This window comes from Coenobita brevimanus, chromosome 90, assembly GCF_032717465.1.
Source record: "Coenobita brevimanus isolate Jiangsu-jjx chromosome 90, ASM3271746v2, whole genome shotgun sequence".
NCBI lineage: Eukaryota > Metazoa > Arthropoda > Malacostraca > Decapoda > Coenobitidae > Coenobita > Coenobita brevimanus.
In genome coordinates this window covers 420,553-443,541 of record NC_137043.1, presented here as the reverse complement: position 1 = coordinate 443,541, position 22,989 = coordinate 420,553, and the positions used below count along the sequence as shown (strand labels likewise).

Sequence of the window (22,989 nt, the reverse complement as noted above, 5' to 3'; positions counted from 1 at the left end):
TGGACGGTCTTCGATATTGTACTTTCCTTATTCACGGCTAAATCGAAGCATAACATTGTTCAGCAAATACTTGATGTTATGCTAAACTTATTTTCTCACATTGCTTTTCCATTTTTAACGCGATATGTGTTATTATTACGAAAGTTATCAGTGTCGATATTATTAACTGACTTGTAGCCCCAAACTCGCAAGTGACCAATTATGAAATGCTTACAAAATGTTCTGGAAAGCTTGTGGATTCTGGAGATTACACTCCTGGGTTTCAGACGTCATTGTTCACTCTCTCGTTATTCATCGTTTGAAAGTGGAGCGATATTTTTGCTGGTGACCGTTCAAATGTAGTCTTCCGTTGTCATCATCATAATTCTCACCATTCCATCACTCAAAACGTCATTACAGGTCTTATAGGTACTGCAGAATCATATACAAATCCAGGCATGTCTCTTTCTCAGTCATACAAAAGCATATTATACTATACATGTTCCATTCTATCAGTCATACACGTACACATACATTTTATAATTTTGTACATATGTAGCTTTCCATAATTATCGCTTCTTCAACCTTCACAGAGACTCCATTGGAAACACAAAACATGTATGCCTATCCATGTCAAAATTCAACACATGTATATCTAGCCATGTCAAAATATAGCACATATATGCCTATCCATGTCATTTACTGTCAGCCACATGCATATACACTCTGTAAATTGCATACATCATTTTCCATCACCGTAATCATCACCATCATCGCTCCAACACTCAGTACTTATACATAGGCCCTATAGGCAATACAAATGCGTATGAAAATCGTGTTATGCCCGTTTTCTGTCATTCATGTAAACAAACCATAGACCAAGACGGTGCAGATATAATCGTTTCATATCATCATCATCATCATCATCATCATCATTCCCACAACAGACCTACATCATAGGCCTCATAAACGCGTATATCAGTGGAATCATGCCCATACGAGTAATTCTGTCATGCCTAGTAGTACATACATTTTCTCTGAGGGCTTGTTATCTTGTGGCCTTATGAGGCTACCCAGCACGTGTTTCGTAACTTATATATATTTTCTTCATTATGGCACGCTATAATTATCTTATACACTATATGGCACGCTCATGTTCTCTTATATTGTTCATGAAAATATATATCGATGCTTAAAGAGGTGTAGGTATCATGGTGTTTTGTGCAAAGTAAAAGATGATCCGTTTATAAGCTTTACTTTCACTCTTCTATGCAATTTCTTGTGTTGCAGGGACTGCTTTCAAGGTTATCAGTGTCTCCTCTTCCTCTCCTACTCTTAGGGCGTACGGCTAGGAAGCTCACTGACACAAATTTACAGATTTATTTCTGATTCTGCTTCGTTATATATTGTATTTTTGTGTCTTATTCTTGCAGTCTGTGTCGATATTGAAAAGACATAAGAAGCAAACAAGGGGATATTAATGAGTAGTTTGAAAAATAAGTCATTAAGAAAGAGGTGTTAGAGAGCCTTCTTACCTGACGAGAATATGGGTCTTTGTCTCACCCACGCCCAGCCCAGCCGAGTGAGCCAACCCCACAACACAGAAGATACACCGAGTTTCGAGTGGATTGGTATTTACGGACGATCCTGTACAACACCGAGAAGTGCTAGGCAGTCTCTCAAGGCCACAAGAATACAAGCATTATTCTGTTCTAGGCCAACACAAGCGTAAGTAAGACAGTCCAAGGCCGAGATTCACAAAATTACTTACGATAATTTACCCCCTGTACCAACGATTCGTTTCTGCAGGAAGAAAAAGGAACATGAGAAGAGTGGTTCCTTCTCTCGTCTTACTTATAAATACAAAGGATTTCTAACCAATGGGAATTAATTATAAATGAGATTTGGTATTACATGAAGAACAGAAGACATGGGGAGGTTCTGTTGTTATCATTCTCTATCCTTCCTCCAAAAACAAGTCTTCATTATGACAGGGAACTGATCGCAAGTCTCTTGGTGAATTCCTGCCCTTGCAGCTGGTAGAGCCAACTGCTACCGTTGTCAGTAGCCGTGTATCTGAGTTGCCGGCATTCATCAGTATTTACATGTATGAAGTGCTAGCAGTCATCAGAATCCGTGTAAATGAAGTTTGCAGTGAAATGTCCAAGGAAGAGGTTGAGTGTGTCATCCTCTTCAGCAAAGGCTGAGGCAAGATGGTCGAGTTCCTCCTTGAAAGGCTCATCCCCTAGCAGGCTTTCTAGTTCCACAGCCGTCGTTAGAACGCTGTCACAGTCTGACACCGACCCACACACAGAAAAGTCACTGGAGGCCATTGAAAAGACCGGAGAACTGTCACCTACAGGAACTGAAGTGGGTATTGTGGAGGTGGCGCCAGAGAGGGTACTGGGGGGCGGCGACCCCTCACTTAGGAAGGCTGAGTCGCAGCACGAGGAATCACTGAAATGTCGAGTGTTTCTTGGGAACTCCAACAACTCCTCACCCCTCACCAGGGGAATGTCCAGGTCCTGTAGGGTGTTTGTAGTGTGAAGCACGTCAGTGGGAGTGCTTTGAGGGAGGGATGTGCAGGGTGTGGTTTGTATCTGACGTGGCGTGAAGGGTGTGGCGCCCACCAGAGGCTCGGGTATGCTTTGACCTGGAATGGAAGGTGGGCCACAGGGGGTGAGGGCCAAGAGTTGCTGGTGGGGCTGTGGTGCCGTGCTTAAGGGCAGAGAATTGGGCTCCAGGCGGGGTAGCTTGGCCTGCCGGGGCCCCAGGTAGCTGCCCATCCGTGGCCGCTTCACCGTCATAGACATCATCAGCGGTTCGTTGTCTGCATGTCTGCCAAGTCTGTGTGGTGGAGTCTGTAGGGCCACGTTTTTGAGGGTGATGTACGCCCCATTACTTGTGGCTATGCTGGCCGTCCTGCACACTTTCGTCTTACTTTTGGACTTGCTGGGTCGTTTGGTTGTCGTCACCAGCTTCCCACCTACTGTGTTTTTATTTTTCATATAATTCGCTTTTGTGACGGAGGTAGAGGGACACTTTGTCTGCTTAATGACCTTGTTAGATGCCTTGATATTTACATTACACTTATTGCTTTTATTTGCACTACTGCCCTGGTCTTTGTTAGTTCTCATGACATGTCTGACACAATGTTCTGGTCTGGCTATGTGCGCATTCTCTAGGCACCAAAGTTCCCTCACGTCCTCTATATCCATGGCTCCAAAGCTGCAGTCATCACTCAGCACTCCGGCGAGAGCATTTATATAATTAACAGCCAGCCTCAGCACCGTGATCTTCGTCAGCTTCTCCGCGTCAGCCCCAGAGAGGTCCGGAATGGCTCTCTGCAGCATGATGAAAGCGTCGTTAATCTCCTTCATTCTGTTTCTCTCTCGGGCGTTGGCTGTCTTGCGCCGGTATTTGCTCAGTGGAGGAGGCTTCTGCTTCTCTTGGGGCTCTCTACAGCGTGCTTTGGCTCTGTTTTTTTCCGGCTCTATTCTCTTTATGATCGATTTAGTCCTCAAGGCGTACTTGCCCCCAGTCTTAGCGTCTATATTCAATTCCATGTGAATTTTTCCAGTTCAGAACAACACAGTATAGCGTCATACTGTAATCAGGCAACCTATGGGCAACACTATTTGTTTCTTGATCTCACTAATTAAATGTAAGTAAAAAAAAAAAAAAAAAAAAAAACACTTCCCGGGTGTGTTCTGGTGCCTTCCAGGTGCTTACACACGAAAACACAGAGAGTGAGAGTGAGAGGAGGAAGAGGGAGCAGCGTGGGCTCTCGACGATGTAATGTTTGCTTTCGGTTGTTTGTCTAAGCTATCGGCTCGACCATCCCTCTCACCTCTTCCTTCACTTCCTTTTTCACTTTTTCTTCCTCCTCTTCCTTCCTTCCTTTTTCACTTTCTCTTCCTTCTCTTCCTTCCTTCCTTTTTCACTTTCTCTTCCTTCTCTTCCTTTTTCACTTTCTGTTCCTCCTCTTCTACCCCTCGGGAACAGACTTTCGGCCCTGAGCACTGGCAAATCGTCGCCAAGATATATGTTCCTCACGTGTTTATTTATTAATATTTTTGTAGAGTGTAAGTTTACCAGGTTGTTCTCAGGACATCACACTTAAGAACACTATTTTTCTTTTTTCATACTTTTCTCTGCATTTCTTTACGCTTTTACAATATTTTTCACGCTTTTTTCGTGGACGACACTTATGCTTGAAGAGTCCATAAGTCACGCCAATGTATGTGACAAGAGTGATTTACGTAGAGGCTCCAGGAGTGTCCATTTTGAGATAATTTATGAAAGTACATTGAGTTTTAGTTGATGCCTAACCCTCACCTTACACAAAATAATTTTCCGACACACATGGAGCCAAGAAATATACAGTGAAATTACCTTAACAGTCTGGGGCCTCGATGTGTATGTATGTGTGGGTTTTGTGCGGTGTAAACTTTTATAGATTTGTATTTAAAGTGGACTTGTAGATAAAACTGTAGACTGTGGACTTGTTTTTGTGGCTGGAAGTGTGTGTATATTTGTCAGATGTCTAGTTAAAATGATATATGGAATTCTGTTAAAAGTAGAGTTGTGGCAGAAGTGGATTTTTAAAAATGTCTCGGAACACTGGACCTGTTATGGAAACTAATGGCTGGAGGTTTTGTGCATGTTGCTACTGTCTGAAAGTAGATATATGGATTAGTGTTTAAAAATGAGCTTTCGGATTATTATTCCTGTTTTTCAAAGTTTATTAAGGATTAATGTGTGACAGTATGGTTTTTATATTGATCCTTGGATTGCTGATGGAGGTGGATTAAAATAAGGAATTTGTGTTGGATATGGTTTTTGTTAAAGTGGATTCTTGGGTTTATGTTGGGGATGGTTCTGTGTTGAAAGTTGTGTGTGAGGTTCTAAAGGAAGTGATGTTATGTTCTTGTGCTGGAAATGGTTTTATTTCACAATGGAGTCGAGGATTTCTGTTGAGAGTGACTTTATCTCTGTGGTTAAGTGAGAGAGAAAGGGGGGGGGGTTGTGTGGGTGTGTGTTTACGAGGTGACTCTGTCGTGTTGTGAGGTTAAGTTAGATTAGTTAAGGTTGGGTTAGGTTAGGTTAAGAGTATTGGAGATAATTTTAACTCACAGTTGTGTATATGATTTCTATTGTAGATGGAATTATATCAGTGGTCGAGAGTAGGTGTGTGGCCTTACTAGGTGACTCAGTGTTGTTAGGTTAGGTTAGGTTAAGAGTGTTGGAAGTTAAAAGTAGATGGGTTTATGTTTGGGGTGAAGAGGGGGAGACATGGTGTGTGTATGTGTGGGCCTACTAGGTGGCTGGGTGTGGTGGGTGGCTGGGTGTAGTGTTCCCAGGTGTCTGTGTTCAACTCCTTAGGCTTCTGTTAGGGCCTCTGAGACGTGGGTGTTTAGCATGTAGGAACAGTTACTTTAATACCCGTGTTATGGGCCCGGCCAGCCTGTAACAAGACCCTCCTACACTTGAGATACCCCTCGTGAAATATCTTGTAATGACGCTCTTTAGGCATGCATTTATTCCCTCTCGTTAACCCTTGGTGATGGAGCGATTACAAGCCTCCCCGTAACATGTACCTCCTTTAATGGGTGTACTGATGGACCTAAAAGTACATTACATTAAGATAATTTAAGCACAGTACATCTATAAAATGACTCTCTTGTACCTGCTTATATTACATAAACTCATGTATAGTACGCGAGTTTATCTTAAAGTACGTAATGAATGAGTGTTCTTAAGGCCACTTGAAGTTACAGCACACCAGTATAACCACAGTACATGAAATTACCCTAAAAAGTACAGTCTAGCACAGTACACAAACGTAACCTTTAAAAAATCAATCTTAAAAGGTAGTTCCATAAAGCTTGTTACCATAATATGACAAAGCCGCATATCTACGTGTCCCACCACACTGATGTCAATTAGCTAAGCCTCTTTCTCTTCCTTCGTATCCCCGTGAAATCCAATTATGACGGAACCCCACCGATCACAATCTTCATGCTCCTTCCCCGGGGTGTCCTTTTTCGCAGGATGTACGAGGGTGGTGGTAACGGGGGTGAGCGGGGTAGGATGAAGGACTTATCGGGGTGTATCAGAGGCTGGGTAGCGACTCGGTTGGGATAAAGGAGCCACCCCGCTAGGCCACGACAAAGCCTGTGGTGGGTTGGGGCTGAAGTCGGTATGAGAGAGCGAGAAAGGGAGAGAGAGAGAGAGGGGGGGGGGGAAGAGAGAGGAAGTGGGGATGGAGAGTTTGTAGCAAGCCTCTAATCCCGTCTGTTTGTGGTAAGATATAGATCACCAGGTGCAGGGATTATGACATAAAGTAAATGGGATGTTTCAGTTCAGTAAAACTCCCTTTGACGGAGGGGAACATGGGTGGCTCTGGTGGTGGTGATGGAGGTGTTGGTTGTGTGGTCGCATTATGTGATTTTTGCTACGAAGGAATTAGGGAGCCAAAGGATGTGGAATATGGTTGCAGGTCCTTTCCTTCCCTTCCCTTCCTTTCCCTCCTTTCCTTTCCTTTTGGTTACGTGGGTTTACGATTTCCTTAAGGCTTCTGTATTTCACTTATTCACTATAGCTTGTTTGTTAAAGGTCCAGTTTCCATATGAGTCAAAGTGAAGTGACAAACAGAGAATCTAGTTCAGTGTTATCAGTGGACCATTTTTGCTTGAGTCTATTTTTTACGTTAGCACTCAATCTAGTTTGCTTGTAATGTGTCTAGTGCCTATATGACTTAGAATAAAAGCACTTAAAAGCCTAGCAGTTGTATGATTTGGGAAGGCACGTAAATGTCTTGCAGGTGTATGAGAAGGCACGTAATTATCAAGCATCTGTATGAGAAGGCACGTAAATGTCTAGCATCTGTATGAGAAGGCACGTAAATGTCTTGTAGTATGACTTAGATAAACGGCACGAAGAGAGAGTCCCAAACACAACTCATACCCAAGAATGTTTAGGAAGACTTGGTCCTGTGAGGCTGGTCTGGGCGCAATGGGGGGACGTGGAGGAGGGATGGAGGTGGACCATTAGTCGGGTGGGGGCAAGGCTACACCACCCAGGAGCCCCGCTGTGAGGGTACTGCCACTCCACACGCTGATGACACTCCCTCACAGTCACACGGATCCTTACCACCTCCACCAACAACAGTACACAGGCGCGTGTTTCCACTCGTATGGATCTTATGCTGTTTCGTGTTTTAGCCAGCGCACTTCTCAATTCTCATTTTTCTTTGGGTTTTACTTAATTACGATTTCTGTCTCAGTTATTCTTTATTTTGGGGTTCTTTTTATCTTAGCTCACTCGTATTTCTCCTCTGGTGTCACTTCTTTTAGTGTGTTTCAGTTTTTGGTTTACGCACCATTCTTTTCCACTTGTATGTCTCTGTTGCTGTCACTTATTGAAGCTGGATCGTCTTTGTTATGAAATCCAAATGTCTTTTACACTTATACACATAATATTTAGTATTTATCTGGCCTATCACTTTTGCGAGTGGATTCTTCTGTCCTTATTAAGACTGTGATTCTCTTATCTGCCACTTTTTCGGTCTCGATTCTACTGCATTTAAAGATAATATTTGTGGTTCTGTGAGGGGTAGAGTGACTGTAATTTTCAGTTCGATTCTCTTGTCTTCAGAGCTAAATCAATGAAGCGTATAGTGGTCGCAAATTCCAGTTCTTGGGGCGGATAGTGAGGTACCTTTTTCCAACTTGATATTCTTGTCTTTAAAGCTAACTGTTTTTCACATTAGTTCTGTTCTGAGTTCTTAAATCTTGCTGGACGTGGACTTGTTACAGTAATTAAGGCAATGAGTTTGTAAAGCTATGTATGTTTTTCAGCCATGTGTTGTCTTTAAAGCTGTGTGTATTCCAGTGATCTTGTCTTCCTTAAAGTTTGTATGTTTTACAGCTTGAACCTTTTCTCTCTAAAGGTATTCGATATTGTTGGACGGGGACTGGTAGCATCCCTTCCGTCACAGATACGGAGTGTGGTGGTCGGGGTGGAGGTGGAGGAAGGGGGAAGGGAGACTGAGGGAGAGAAGGGGGGTGGGAGGAGGGTAGAGGGGGTTGAAGGGGAGAGGAGGGTAGTAGGAGAACTGAGGAAGGGGGAAGGAGAAGGGTAGGGGGCTGTGGTGCCTGAACCTGCCCGTGGGATCTATTGAAATCATAGAGGTAGGAGTACCTCTATGGTTGAAATGGTCTCCCTCTTTAACGACCCGCACCACAACAACGACGCACCACAAGACCTTGAGAGAGAGAGAGAGAGAGAGAGAGAGAGTAGGGGTAGTGGTGGTAGCGGAGCCTGTTTCCTTGTTCACCTGATAAAGCAGTTAATAATAAAAACGAAGTCGAATATTAAGCATGTTTATAATTCTTTTATCTAGTCATTTATAGCTCAAAAGATAAAGAATTCAGTTATCAAAGCGAGTTGGACGCCAACTCATTTATCACTCACTTATCACTCATTTGTCACTCGTTCTTCACTCGATAAAGCAGTCACTCTTCAGGTAAACTGGGATATTAACCGGATCTGGAGTTCGATTGATAAAGCACTTCGTTATCTCCTCATTTATCGCTTACTGAATATATCTCTTAGTTATCAGAATGCAGTATGTATAAACCAAGATTAGACCCACGTTTCCTTGTCCAATATACCTCATTTAGCCATCAAATTATGTGGAATTTTAGACTATTATTGCTTTGTTTTCAGGGTATGTGTAGAGAAACTGACAACTCTTGGTTCACTTGATATGGCACTTAGTTATCAAATTAAGTGGATCATTAAACGTACACTTTATTATAGAGGATTTGAGCTGGACCAGACCCACTTATCACAGTCCACTTGATAATGCACCTAGTTATCAAGTCAAGTGGAGCATTAAAGACTTATTGCTCATTGGATCAAGTTCTTCGTTATCAGATGATGTGAAGCGAGAGATCAAAGGCGCTTATTTCTTATCTGATAGTGCCCACGAGTTTGATAGCACAGCCTTATCTATAATTGAGATCGGAATATATTGGTTAAAGTTTCAAAATGGTTATATTATTCTTTTCAGTCTAGCAGTCGTTCCTGAAGTGGTCGTGGTGACTTAGGGGTCGTATTAGATGCAGCTGAGTCGTTAAGTGAAGAGGTAGGTAGCTCGTCGTGTCAGTATGAAGTGTGGTGTGAGGTGAAGTCAAGTCGTTGTGGTCGTAGTATGAAGAAGTCGTGGGTACTGGTGGTCGTGATGACGGGGGCTTTCGTCTTGCGTGCAGCTGGGTCGTCGTGGATGCAGCTGAGTTGTTATTGTCTTCCTGTCGTGCGTGGAGGTAGGTGCAGCTGGTCGTGGTAGCTTGAGTAGTCGTGTGAGACAGGTGAAGTCGTTGATGGGTACAGCTGGTCGTAGGTCGTTGCTTAAGGGTGTTGTAGAAAGTCGTGCAGCTGAGTCGTGTTGTCGTGGAAGGAGGTAGATGCAGCCGCCTTGACTGCAATATAGAGGAAGGAAACGCAGCTAATTTGCCGATGCGTGCAGCTGGTCGTTGTGGCTTGGGATGACCTACAGGTGGTCGTAGTAGGTTGTGGGATTGTAAGAGGTCGTGCAGCTGAGTCGTCTTGTCGTCCTGGCTTGATTGGGGCGTGGGTGAAGCGACGAGACGAGACGAGACGATAGAGTGAGAGAGAGGGTGACTCCTGGCTCAGCTCCAAGACACCGGGACAAACTGGCACCTGAAGGAGAGCATGGAAGATTAGACTCAGGTGAGAGAGAGAGAGAGAGAGAGAGAGAGAGAGGGAGAGAGAGAGAGAGAGAGAGAGAGAGAGAGAGAGAGAGATTGTCGCTTATGTGTGGGGGGGTGGTAACAGAGAGGGAGGGAGGGAGGGAGGAAGGGAGAAACAAAGATTGTAATGCGTGTGGGTATATGTCTGTATCTATATAGGTAGATGTGTGAGTGTGTGTGTGTGCTGATCTCGCAGTCCTCGTACGAGACGTGAGAGTCTCGGGTAAGCACTTGACATGAATATACAAACTATACATAACAACTAGAAAGAGATTTATATTTTAGACGTTGCTACTTGGATTAGAGTCTGAAGTGAACAGATATATATAAAGTTAAGGATTTATATTGAATGTGAGGATGGGATAGCAATGGTAGTATAACTTAGATTTGGGTAGACATAAGTATTATAAGTAAGGAATCAAGAGAAAATAGGAGGTAACGAGAGGTAAAGAATTATATTAGGTAAAGGAATTGTACTTGGTGTGAGAGAGGGATATAAAAAGGTTTCCTGGCTTACAGGAAACCATTAGGCTTATCATTCAATGTAATGCCACCTGAAAAGGAAAGAGTAATGAAAAGAGACAGGAAACATGGGAGAAATAGGAAGAGAGGAGGACAGGTACAGAAAAAGATGATAAAGGTGAAGAAGCAGTAGGCAGCACTACATCAAGTGAGTGGATGATAGTCGCCACCAAAAAGAAACTCAAAATGAATAATAAGCCAGCAGTTTTGGGCACAAAGGTAGTGGCTATAGGAAAAAATAATAAAAGATTATGGTGTATATCGTAAATTTGAGAACAGAATGTTGGTGGGAGTGAAGCTTAGATACGACTAGAAATTAAGTATAATATGGAAGGCTGGGCACATAGGTGGTGCTGCAGGTGTGGAAATATAAGAGGGAAGGAGGTTATATTAAAGGTGTGGGTGAGGTGGCGATGGTACCATGAATTGGACTTGAAATATATATAAGAAATAAGAGACGTAGAGGATCAGTAGGGATTTATACTGAGAAAGAGAGAGAGAGGGGGGGGGGAGAGGGGACGGGCGAGGGGGGACAGTCTTTCTCGAGTAAAGTCCCTCGAAAATAAACAGGGTCGTACATTAAAGATTTTATAATACTAGACGGATTAAAACAGGGTGTAATTCATCACCATCATCATCATTGTCACAGTTATCATCATTATCATCAAAATAATAATAATACTACAGTAATAGTAGTAGTTGTAGTAGGAGTAGTAGTAGTAGTGATTAGAAAAAATAACAATCATCATGATCATCATCTTCAACATCATCAGTATAATAATAATAATAATAATAATAATAATAGTAGTAGTAGTAGTAGTAGTAGTAGTAGTAGTCTAGGGGTGACTAGTAAAAATATATTCATCATCATCATCATCATCATCATCCCAGCCAAGGGAAAGAGTAAGGCAGGATCCAGAATAATGAAGGTACAATACCAGACACGTACCATCAGCCAACTTGCTTAGAGAGAGAGAGAGAGAGAGAGAGAGAGAGAGCACGTCTTTATCTTATTTTTGCTCTCTCAATTCGAGAGAGAGAGAGAGAGAGAGAGAGAGAGAGCACGTCTTTATCTTATTTTTGCTTTCTCAAGTTTATTTTATTTTTCTTTAGGAGGGCCTCTTCCTTTACCCAGACATCGTAGTTACTTCATGTCTCCTCCTCCTCCTCCTCCTCCTTTCTCACAGCGTCGCCTTCCCTTGCATCCCTCCCCTTCCCTTTCTCCCTCTCTCATTTTCTCCCCTCCCTTCATAAATCTTCGTCCTCTCTCTCTCTCTCTCTCTCTCTCTCTCTCTCTCACACACACACACACACACACACACACACACACACACACACACACACACACACACACACACTCAGGGCATGTTCACCTAATTAACCAACCTGCCAATTTCTACACAACACGTCGCTTCGCTTGTTAGTATTTCAATTACTACAGCAAGGCAGGGGCGAGAGAGAGAGAGAGAGAGAGAGAGAGAGAGAGATGAATATGAAGCATAAAACTAAAAGATGATGATGATGGTGAAGGGAATAGAGAAAGAGAGAGAGAGAGAGAGAGAGAGAGATGGTTGCTGGTGATGGTGATGGTGATGACAGAATAATGATGACGATGATGGTGATGATGATGATGATAAGTGGAAGTAAGGGAGGATGGAGAGACTGAATGACCAAAGGAGAGATAGAAGAGGGAGAGGAGAGGGGAGGGAAGGATGGGAAGAGGTTGAGAGAGAGAGAGAGAGAGAGAGAGAGAGAGGGAGGAAATAACGGAAGGAGGGACAGAGGGAGAAAGAAAGGATGGGAGGAGGAAAGGAGAGAGAGGAGGGAAGAACTGAAGGAGGGAGGGAGACGGAAGGAAAGAAGGACAGGAGGAGGGAGGCTGAGAAGGAGGGAAGTGTGAAAGAAGAGAGGGGAAGAAGGATGGAAGGAGAGAGAGAGAGAGAAGGAGGAAAGGAGATATTTTAATTATCCAACCACCTCGCCGCACAAGTCCGGAGGAATTTGTGAGACGGGGAGAGTGTCATACTGGAGAGATGGAGGAAACTGGAAGGAGGGTGGAGGGGTGGAGAGAAGGTGGAGGGGTGGAGAGAAGGTGAAGGGGTGGAGAGATGCTGGAGGGATGGAGAGAAGATGGAGGGATAGAGAGAAGGTGGAGGGATGGAGAGGTAGTGGAGGCAGGAAGAGAAGGTGGAGGGATGAAGGGAAGAGAAAGATAGAGATAATTAAGGATGCTGTTGAAGAAAGAGGAAGACAGAGAGCAAGAGAAAAGAGTAAGATCTGATTCAAAAGGCAAAAGAAAGAGGAAGGAAAAGATGAAGAAGGCTGGCAGAAAAAATCAATTATTCTCTTTCTATCTATCAATCTATTGCCAGACGCCTTAATCTCGTAAGGGTGGCCACAAACAAATCGCCCCCATATCGCTTAGTCCCACGCCATTTCACTGCCCTTCTCCCAGCTCACACATCTCCTCTCTCATATACATCTTCACTCTATCCCTCCATCTCATCCATGGCCTCCCCCTGCCTCTCCCCCCTCCACCTCACTCACATACACTCTCCTCGTCAGTCTCTCACTCTCCATCCTCTGCACATCCTCTGCACATAAATCCACAAGAATATAATCGACAAGGGAAATACAGTAATAAAATATCCAACCACACTTTAGATCGAAAAATAAGTGGAGCGAGACAAAACAATGGTGATGAATGGAGGGTTGTGGTACTGCTATGCTGAGCTGGCGAGACGATGAATGGGAGAGGCTGGCCCATTCGAGAGAGAGAGAGAGAGAGAGAGGGGGGGGGTTCTTCATGGTTCAGTAAATTTGTGTGTTGTTTCTCTCTCAGTTTACTTCCTGTATTATTCTTTTTTTCTCTTCATATTTTTTGCCTCTGTCAGTGCATGGTTAAATTAAATCACACACACACACACACACACACACACACACACACACACACACACACACACACACACACACACACACACACACACACACACACACACACACACACACACACACACACACTCTTATACATAAAACCATCTTTTATTCATTTGTCCTTCTTCCCTGTTCTTATCTTTTCCTCCTTCCGTATTTGTCATCCTGCTCTCTCTCTCTCTCTCTCTCTCTCTCTCTCTCTCTCTCTCTCTCACCCAGCCTTCCCTCCCCCATGAGCCTCTCTCCCACTCCCACGTATGTCCTTTAGGCTCACCTTGAACCATCCACTCAAGTGATAGGGCACGTTTAGCAGAAATCTAAGGTATCATAATCCAGCGGTGTTGGTTTGCTGGTATGGGTGGTATTGGTGGTGTGGTTAGAATATTTGGTGTTGATAATAGATGGTGTTGGTATGTGGTGTATATGTGGTGTGTGGTCTGTAGTGTATATGGTATGTGGTGTGTGATGGGTGTGTGGTAGTAAGCTGCAAAAGGACGAAGATCTGCAAGCAAAAGGAGGCGAACTGTGGCTCTGGTATTATCTGGTGTTATGGTGTGGTGTTGCTGAAATATTCCTTTTGATGGTGTTGGTGTTAATTCCTCTTGTGCCCTATGGTGTATTGAATGCCTGTTGGTGTTCATGTTAGTGGTGTGGTATTATGGTGTTATACTGATACTGCTGGTATTTGTGCTGGTACTACTGTAGGGAGGGGGAGGCCAAGGATGAGATGGAGGGATGGAGTGGAGAGGTATATGAGAGAGGGGGGTGTGAGCTGAGAGCAGGGCAGTGAAATGGCTGGGGACAGGGCGACATGGAGGTGATTTGTTTGTGGCAACCCCTTACGGGATTAAGGATTCTGGCAATAGATAGATAGATAGACAAATTCTCGTACCATAGGAGGCTTTGTAACACTTTTAATATAGTGATTTATTCTGAATTTTACATCTTTTTTATCCTCTTGGTCTTTACTGAGGGGAAACTATTGACTTTAAAAATAATTAAATGATATGGAGGACAATATCAGGGTTTAATAGGCATAGTAAATCGCTTACTAAACAGTGCTACGGACCCTCCTATGTCATAAAAATTAGCCTGTGTACTGATCAGAGAGAGAAAGAGAGAGAGAGAGAGAGAGACACACACACACACACACACACACACACACACACACACACACACACACACACACACACACACACACACACACACACACACACACAGTCTTCTCGAGTTATTGTGTTAAATTTGTTTGTGTAAAAGTTTGTGGCGTTGGTGTGTGGTGTATATGTGGTGTGTGGTGGTGTGTGGTATGAGTGTGGTGTGTGGTGGTGAGTGGTGTTAGTTTGGTGTAGGATGCTGAAGGATGGTGAAAGGGTGTGATGTTGTTGTGTGGTGTTGTGAGTGGTTTGAGTGTGGTGTAGATGTGGTGTGTGGTGTTGATGTCTGGTGTAGATGTTATGTATAGTCCTGGTGTGAAAATGGTGTATATTATTGATGAATGGTATTGGTGAAGGGAGTGTGATGTGGTGTGTGGTGTGAAATGGCGTATTGTGATGGTGTTTGGTTCGGGTGTATATTATTGGTATGTGGTGTAAAAATGGTGTATGATTTGAGAATATGGTGGTGTGTGGTGTAGGTGTGTGGTGGGTGTGGGAAGCGAGTGGTGTAAGTGTGGCGTCTTGGTTTGGTGTGGGAAGGTGGGGAGTGGCTTAGGTGGTGGCGGTGTGTACAGTCGCGTCCGCATGTACCACATGGGATGGCGTGTTGGGGGTAAATGTGGCATCAGTGTGTTTGTTTACATTTCAGAACCACAGGGGATGGCGTGTTGGGGGTAGATGTGGCAACAGTGTGTTTGTTTACATTTCGGTACCACGGGTGGCGTGTTGGGGTAGATGTGGCACCACTGTGTTTGTTGACATTTCACTTTTACTGAGAGAGAGCAGCTTCATTTTAATTTTAACGATGGTGCAACAATCTGAATAACTGAAATGGTAAACTAAATTATACGTAACGACATTGCCTGTAATCCATGCTTGCTGTGATGGCGCTGTAGTGGATGTGGATGTACTGTGACGGGAGCTTGGATGTTCAGGGCTAAGTCTTGTTTTCTTCATGTTTTAATCGAGTTCCATTTCATAAACTCAAGCCACATCAAGGGGAGAGAGGGGATTTCAGCAGCTGTTGGCTCATATATCAACACACGGATCATTTTCTCTACATTAATGCATACTTTGTTAAGAACGTGTCTGACATGCCTGACAGAGTCCATTAATTTACTGCGAAGAGAAGATGGGCTAATTGCTGATTCATGATTAATAAATTGTCTGTGTTATCCATTAGGCCATTATTCCATGTTCACATTATTATCTATCTATCTATAGCCCGACGCCCTAATCCCGAAAAGGGTGGTCGCAGACAAAACGCCTCCAAGTCGCACTGTCACCCACCATTTGACTGCCCTCTGCCAAACTCACTCCCCTCTCCCTCATATACCTCTCAACTCCATCCCTCCATCTCATCCTCGGTCTACCTCTCCCTCTCCCTCCCTCCACCTCACCTACATACACCCTCTTAGTCAGTCTTCCATTCTCCATTCTCTCCACATGTCCAAACCACCTCAGTGTATTTCTCCTAATCTTCTCAACCACATCCACATCTACCCCACAACGTTCTTTCACTTCTTCATTCGTCAACCTGTCCCTCCATGTCACTCCATATGCTCCTCTCAGGTAACTCATTTCCACTGCTCTTACTCTTGACTTGTTCCCCTGTTGCAAGGTCCATGCCTCACTTCCATACGTCAGGGTAGGGATCACAGTACTCTCATGCAGTGACTTCTTAACTTCCATACTCACCTCCCTATTTCTCATCACTGCTTTCAGTGAACCAACAACCTTCCTTCCCAGCTGTACCCTTTCAAGCACTTCATCCCCCACAGTTCCAGATTATGCTGCTGCAAGTTATTAAAAGCCTCCCACTGTAGGATAGGCCGATTTGGCTGTCTCCAACATGAATGGCTTTTGAGTAAACATGATAATTTAGTGCATGCAATGGCAGTGGTAATTGGGCTTTGTGCATCATCAGAGTGGGATTGATGTTAAAATGAATAACGATATTATTTCCCCTATCTCAGGCGTCATAACTAAAATCTTTGTTCTGACTTACGCTTGGCCACTGCGTTAATTGAGCGTAGTTACTGAATTTGAATTATAAATACTTTTGTGCCCCACAACCAGGGATCATGGTTCATATATTGTTGGATTGGGAATGGTTAAATATATTTCTGGGTAAGATTCATATAATTCAAGCCAAAAACACTTTATTCCTCAGTTTGGAAGTGAGCGCGTGCACACACACACACACACACACACACACACACACACACACACACACACACACACACACACACACACACACACACACACACACACACACACACACACACACGCGAGCGTGAAGGAGCAAAGGAAACTCAGCCTTCAGCACCCATATCCTACCCAACTCCACAAACACCTACCTCAGCGCTGTCATTGTACGCACGGGTTACTGGCAGTGACGTAATACATGTTTAATATACCAATCATATTCTCTCTCTCTCTCTCTCTCTCTCTCTCTCTCTCTCAGCCTTCCCTCCCCTGTTAGCCTGTCTCCACTCCCACGTCTATGTACGTATGTCCTATGATTCAAAGGGTATCATGATCAAGGTAATTATAATAAGGTTCCTGCAGGTTAGTAGTCATGCAGTATAAACGAATGTACAGGTGCCACATCAGCCTTCAAAAAACTACACCCCTCGTATTAAGAAGGGAACGTGATGGAGTAATTGTGGTGTAGTGTGGTGTGTTGGTGTGTGATGCGAGTGTGGCGTGTTGTGTTTGTGGGTGGTGTAGTGTAATATGAATTAAGTGGTGTTACTGTATCGGGGAATGGTATATATGAGTGTGTAGTGGTGGCTGGTGTGGAGTGTGAAAGCAATATGTAGTATAACTGTGATGTGTAGATGTGCTGAGTGGTACAAATGAAGCACCGTCGATGTGGTGTGTGGTATGTTGATGTAGTGACTGATAAATGTAATGGTGTGGTGAGTGGTGTTATTATGGCTGTAAGTGTGGTTTTAGTATGGTGCTAATATGTTCTTGGTAGAGTGGTGTAACTAGTGCTTCACTCATTAATCCACTTACTGTAGCATTGACTTCACTGAGAAGTGAGATCAACGCGTTTTGCAGCATCGGCCTTACTGAGTTTCAGATCAGTACTCACTGCAGCATTAGCCTTACTGAGTACGGTACCCGACTATTACTTATGCCCACTGCATCACGTACTTCACTGAGCACCGAATCACTAATCAAGGCAGGATTTATCCCCATGAGTCCCAGTCGCTTACTGCGGAATCAACTTCACTGAGCACCAGATCACTACTCACTGCAACATTAACCTCACTGAACATTTCATCACAATTTCCTGCAGCACTAACTTCACTGAGGCCCAAATCGACACGAAGGCCTACTTCTTCTTTGACTTTACTGTGCACCAGATCACAACTCACTGCAGCATCGTATTCACTTAGTATTGGATCACTACTTATTGCTGCATTGAATTCAGTGGGGTTTAGATCACTATTTATTGCAGCCTTCACATCACTGATCGTCAAGTGGTCCTGACACTTAGAACATAATGACTTCACTGTTGAGGGCAGGACTGTAGTAACAATAGTAATAGCGGTAGTAGGAGTGGGAGCAGTAGTAGTAGATGTAAAACTAGCAGTGTTGGATGGCACACACATGACTGCTGGTGGTGTAGCAGGCATCGGGTAACCTATACACAAACACACTGCCCCACTTACACACACTTAAACACACTGCCCCACGTACACTGTGTCAGGCAAATAGGCATAAAACCACTGCAGATCTTTAAATATTAACATCTTCAATCCGCTTATGTATTTCTGGTTAGATTCTTCGTATTGGTGAGTGATTTTATTATACCTAGAAGAATCTTTTCACGTGGATGAGCTTGATACAGCCAATATTAAATCCCACAGCACGACGGCCCTACACCAAGGCGAGTAAAATTGTCTGGGAGTATTGAGAATGTAAGAACACATCACAGAGTTATATGGGTTAATCTACACCACGACAATCAAGTTTATTCACCCTTATCACTCCTACGACCCTCAGAAAATACCTAAAAGATACATAGCTCCTTGCCTGTACCTTCTTTGCTTCACGTACTCTATAAAGCAAATAGGAATCCATGACAAGCACTCTCCAAGGCTTCTTCTACCTCTAAATCAGGCATCCCGTTCATTACCACAACTGCGTACCTCAGAAACCTCCATACAAGGCTACAGGATGATGACGATTGCCCTTCACACCCTCAAGTACTCAGATAAACAGGCATCCAGGACCTTAGCGTGACATCTTAATCTACAGCACCGTATCACACCTACACCTGCACTCTGAGCGACAGCCCTTAGAAAATCGCTTACGTTGGTAGAGAAGGCCATAATACGTCACTCCTTCACGCACCCTAAAAACACAATTATTATCACCTCTACATTTTACCACACCGACAAGCCTCCAAACCCACAATACATGTTAAAGGAGTCTACAGCTCTGTCTTCACTCCCTCGCGCACTAAATAGTCGCTGGAGATGAGTTAAGGAGCAACAGCACAATTGTCACACGTCCACTTACACCCACATCTCACAGTAAACTCTACGGGATTTGTTTGCCAATGTTACTATGACGCTCCCTGGACCCGGAGCCCACACCCGCCCGCGATGAAGGAGCAGGCCACACTGATCCCCTTGCTCACCTGTTGCCCTTACACCTCCGCACACACACACACACACACACACACACACACACACACCTGTTCCCGTGGCACTCAAATTCATATTCCCTCTCACGCAAATGCCTCTACTTTACTCACTTTTACGCACATACAGATTTGGATTTAACTACACACACACACACACACACACACACACACACACACACACTCCATCACCTTTCTCCTGTTTAAAAATCCACTAGCAAAAAACCAGTCCAAAAATCAACAAACCCCTTATTATTACCCATGTCATTTTTGAACCTCAGACTCCAGTTGGTGTAAGGAAAGTTTAATCTGCATTTTTTTGGCGTATGGGTAAGAAACAGCCACCGAAATTAACGCCCCGTCAAATTTGGATAAGGACATGTGGATGAGGACGAGGGTATGTAGTGTATGAGGACTGGGCACTCTTAGCTCAGTCTGTCAGTCATCCCTCAGCCTTCGTAAAGGAAGGATGTGCGCCGCTCCTAGGATCGCACTGAGTGGCATGAGAGGCTTCGTAACGTATCATTTTTAGCGATTTATTGTAAACACCCAATGGTCCACATGCACGATATTAATGCAAAAAGCGTTGTTTTTGAAAAGATACATTCAGCATGCAGGAGACACTAACGGGCACGATAGAAAGTATTTTGCTAAGGAAGAAGCACAACATATTCTCCAGTGCCAGATACTGTACACTAAGGCTGTTTCAGCGATATTCCGTTTAGCATAGAAGACACAGTACTTTGGAGAGAGAGAGAGAGAGAGAGAGAGAGAGAGAGAGAGAGAGAGATCGCTTAAACATCGAGAAAATTTGCATCAGTAACACAGGAGGCTGTTGACGTGTAATATACAGAATAAATCGCTAAGGATAAAGTGTTATGGACCTTCCAAAGTCACATACCACACGACCCTGAGCTCCCCAGACTTACGCTCATTTCTCCATCGTAACTAAGATTGGTAGGGACGTGGGGTTGGGTGGAGAGGGGCGGTATTTCCCAGGCTCCTCTCCTTGGTCAGCATACAGTGAAAATCTTTTAGTTTTTCACCTTAACTTGGCCCTGAATTTCGTCCATTTGTAGCATCTTTCACGTAGCTCATTGGCAGCAAAAGAGAGTGTTACGGCTCTACACCATTTCCATAGCACTTCTTCGTGACTAGCATGGTACTCTAATCTTTTCACCTCAGCATTCAAGATGGGGAGATGGCAATTTAGGCCAAGTTAGAGTAAACAGAGTATAGCTAAATGTATTTCACGTAGTTCAGTGGCAGAAAAAGACTGCTACGGCTCTACATCTTTTCCGTAGCACTTCTTTGTGACTAGCATGCTCTTCTTGGGTTAATCTACAGCTACAACTCAGCATTCAAGATGGGGAGATGGCAGTTTAGTGGCAGAAAAAAATAATGCAACGGCTTTACACCTTTTCCATAGCACTTCTTCGTGACTAGCATGGTATTCTAGTGTTAATCAATTGTTACACCTCAGCATGCAAGATGGGGAGATAGCAGTTTGAGCCAACTTAGAGTAATGTATTTCACGTAGTTCAGTGACGGAAAAAGTAATGCTACGGCTCTACACCTTTTCCATAGCACTTCTTCGTGACTAGCATGGTATTTTAGCGTTAATCTACAGCTACAACTCAGCATTCAAGATGGGGAGATGGCAGTTCAGTGGCAGAAAAAATAATGCAACTGCTCTACACCCTTTCCATAGCACTTCATCGTGATTAGCATGGTATTTTAGTGTCAATCTACGGCTATAACTCAGCATTCAAGAAGGCGAGATGTCAGTTTAAGCCAAGTTAGAGTAAACAGAGAATAGTTAAGATAGAAAATTGATCGTAAGTTTATTTTTGATCTTCCATCTTCAAATATTGATAATATAGAAAGCAGTTGTTTTGTTTCCATTTGACAAAGATCCATAAACCCTTTCTAGCCTAGGCGATGGCCAGATGTGATTGGGGGATAAATCTGACTAGTAACCAAGGAGACATAGGAATCTCATGCAGCCACAGCGTAGTATTCAAGTTGTGAGAGTTGATCAGTTCCGTCGATGAAAGAAAAAAAATAAAATAAAAAGCTATAGAAGGCTGCCATGATGAGCTTCCCTGATTCTTGCGCAGTCAGAGGCAGGAGTCAGCCTACTGTTCCATCGGATCTACTCACTTAGGGCATGCCACTTTCCTCCCTGAAGCATTATATCAAAGAGAATCATATGTGGGCAGGGAAACAGACGAGGAATTATATGTGGGAAGAGAAACATACAAAGTTCCGTATTCTCGTAGGTCAAGGAGGCTCCCTAACATCTAAGATATTTATTTTGCTTAATACATGTGAGTGAGGTGGAGGGGGGCGATAGGGAGAGGGGAGGGGGAGGCCAAGGATGAGATGGAGGGATGGAGTGGAAAGGTATATGAGAGAGGGAGGTGTGAGCTGGGAGCAGGGGAGTGCGGGGGACAGGACGACATGGAGGCATTTTTTTTGTGGCCACCCCTTACGGGATTAAGGCGTCTGGCAATAGATAGATAGATAGATAGATACCTTACTGTCCTCTTCTGTCACTTAAATCATTTAAATATCGCCAGGCTTTTCATAGATAACGTGCGAAAGGATATTAACCAGCCGTATCAAAAATAAGTCGCTTAGGAAAAGGTGCTACAAACTTCCTTTTCCCCTTACTTGCTTGTTTTTCTTCCTTCTTTCCACCTTCCGTCCTTCCATGTTTTTCTTCTTCCTTCCATCATTCCTTCCTTTCTTCTTTCTTTGTCTTTCTTCCTTCTTCCCTTCCTCCTTTCTTCCTTCCTTCTTTCCGTCCTTCCTTCCTTCCTTTTCCTTCTTTCCTCCTTCCTTGCTTCCTACGTTTCTTCTTTTCGTCCTTCCTTTTCTTTCTTCTTTCCTTCCTTCCTTCCCTCCATCCATCCTTCCATCCTTCCTTTTTCCTTCCTTCCTTCCTTCAAGAGCCAGTATTTTACTTTTATCAATCCATTCCATCCTTCGCCAAGCAATATTATTTATATTACGAAGGGACTCGCACTGAAGGGGTTTGTAGCGGTTTATATTAACAGTACTTTTCCTCTCTCTCTCTCTCTCTCTCTCTCTCTCTCTCTCTCATCCACCCACCCCCTCCTTATGGGCAAGAAAAACGCCAGCTACTCAAGGCTCAGTATGGAGGCCCCTTACTTGGTGGATCCCTTGGTGTTTTGGTCAGGGCATGAAGGTCGACTCACTGCTGAAGGGAGGAGGAGGAGGAGGCACTGGAAGGAAGGGCTGGAGTCTCTCGAAGGGGGGGTTTCTTCCTTTGTCGTGGAGGAGGAGGAGGAACAGGGCGAGAGAGAGAGAGGAAGAAAGAGGGGTAAAGCAGAAGGAAGAGAATGAGAAAGAGGAGAATTAGACAGATCCCTTTGAGTTTTTGTCAGGTCCTGCCATCTTAACACCCTATTAAAGAAAGGAGGAGGCGGTAGTGGAAGAAAGGATTGGATTCTATTGAGAGGGAGTTTGATCCTAGCCGAGGCAGATGATGAAGTATCCGATTGAGATGGACCAGGTAAAATGATGATGATGATGATGGCGGTTATGGTAGTGATGATGGTGATGCTGATGATGATGATGATGGAAATAGTGTTGGTGAAGATACTGATGATGATCGAAGAGTAGTGATGATGATGGTGATGATGATGATGATGATGAAGATATAAACTGGTCATCATCCTTTAGGCTCATTTTCCCTTCATTACTGCCATTTCTAGACCCTTATTGACATTGTTTAGGAGTAACTTTTGAACTAGGCAGCTTAGAAATTATCTCCAGTAATTCCATCACTACGTCAGGGCTATTTCTTTAAGCTGTACAATTACGCTAGAAATTAACAAGGACAATGGCCAAGCTATGGAAGGGTTTTAGTTAGAAAGAAGTGGAACATGCGTCCTCGGGGTGAGCGGGTTATTTCTGGTCTCACAAG

The 22,989-nt window shown here is 43.8% G+C and overlaps 1 protein-coding gene across 1 annotated transcript; it reads right to left on the bottom strand.

Annotated features, from left to right (window-relative positions):
• Positions 1-2,096: 2,096 nt before the first annotated feature.
• LOC145411535 (uncharacterized) lies at positions 2,097-3,545 on the bottom strand. Its single transcript, XM_080281546.1, has one exon. The coding sequence runs from the start codon at positions 3,543-3,545 to the stop codon at positions 2,097-2,099; it is 1,449 nt and encodes a 482-aa protein (XP_080137672.1).
• Between the last annotated feature and the right edge of the window lie 19,444 nt (positions 3,546-22,989).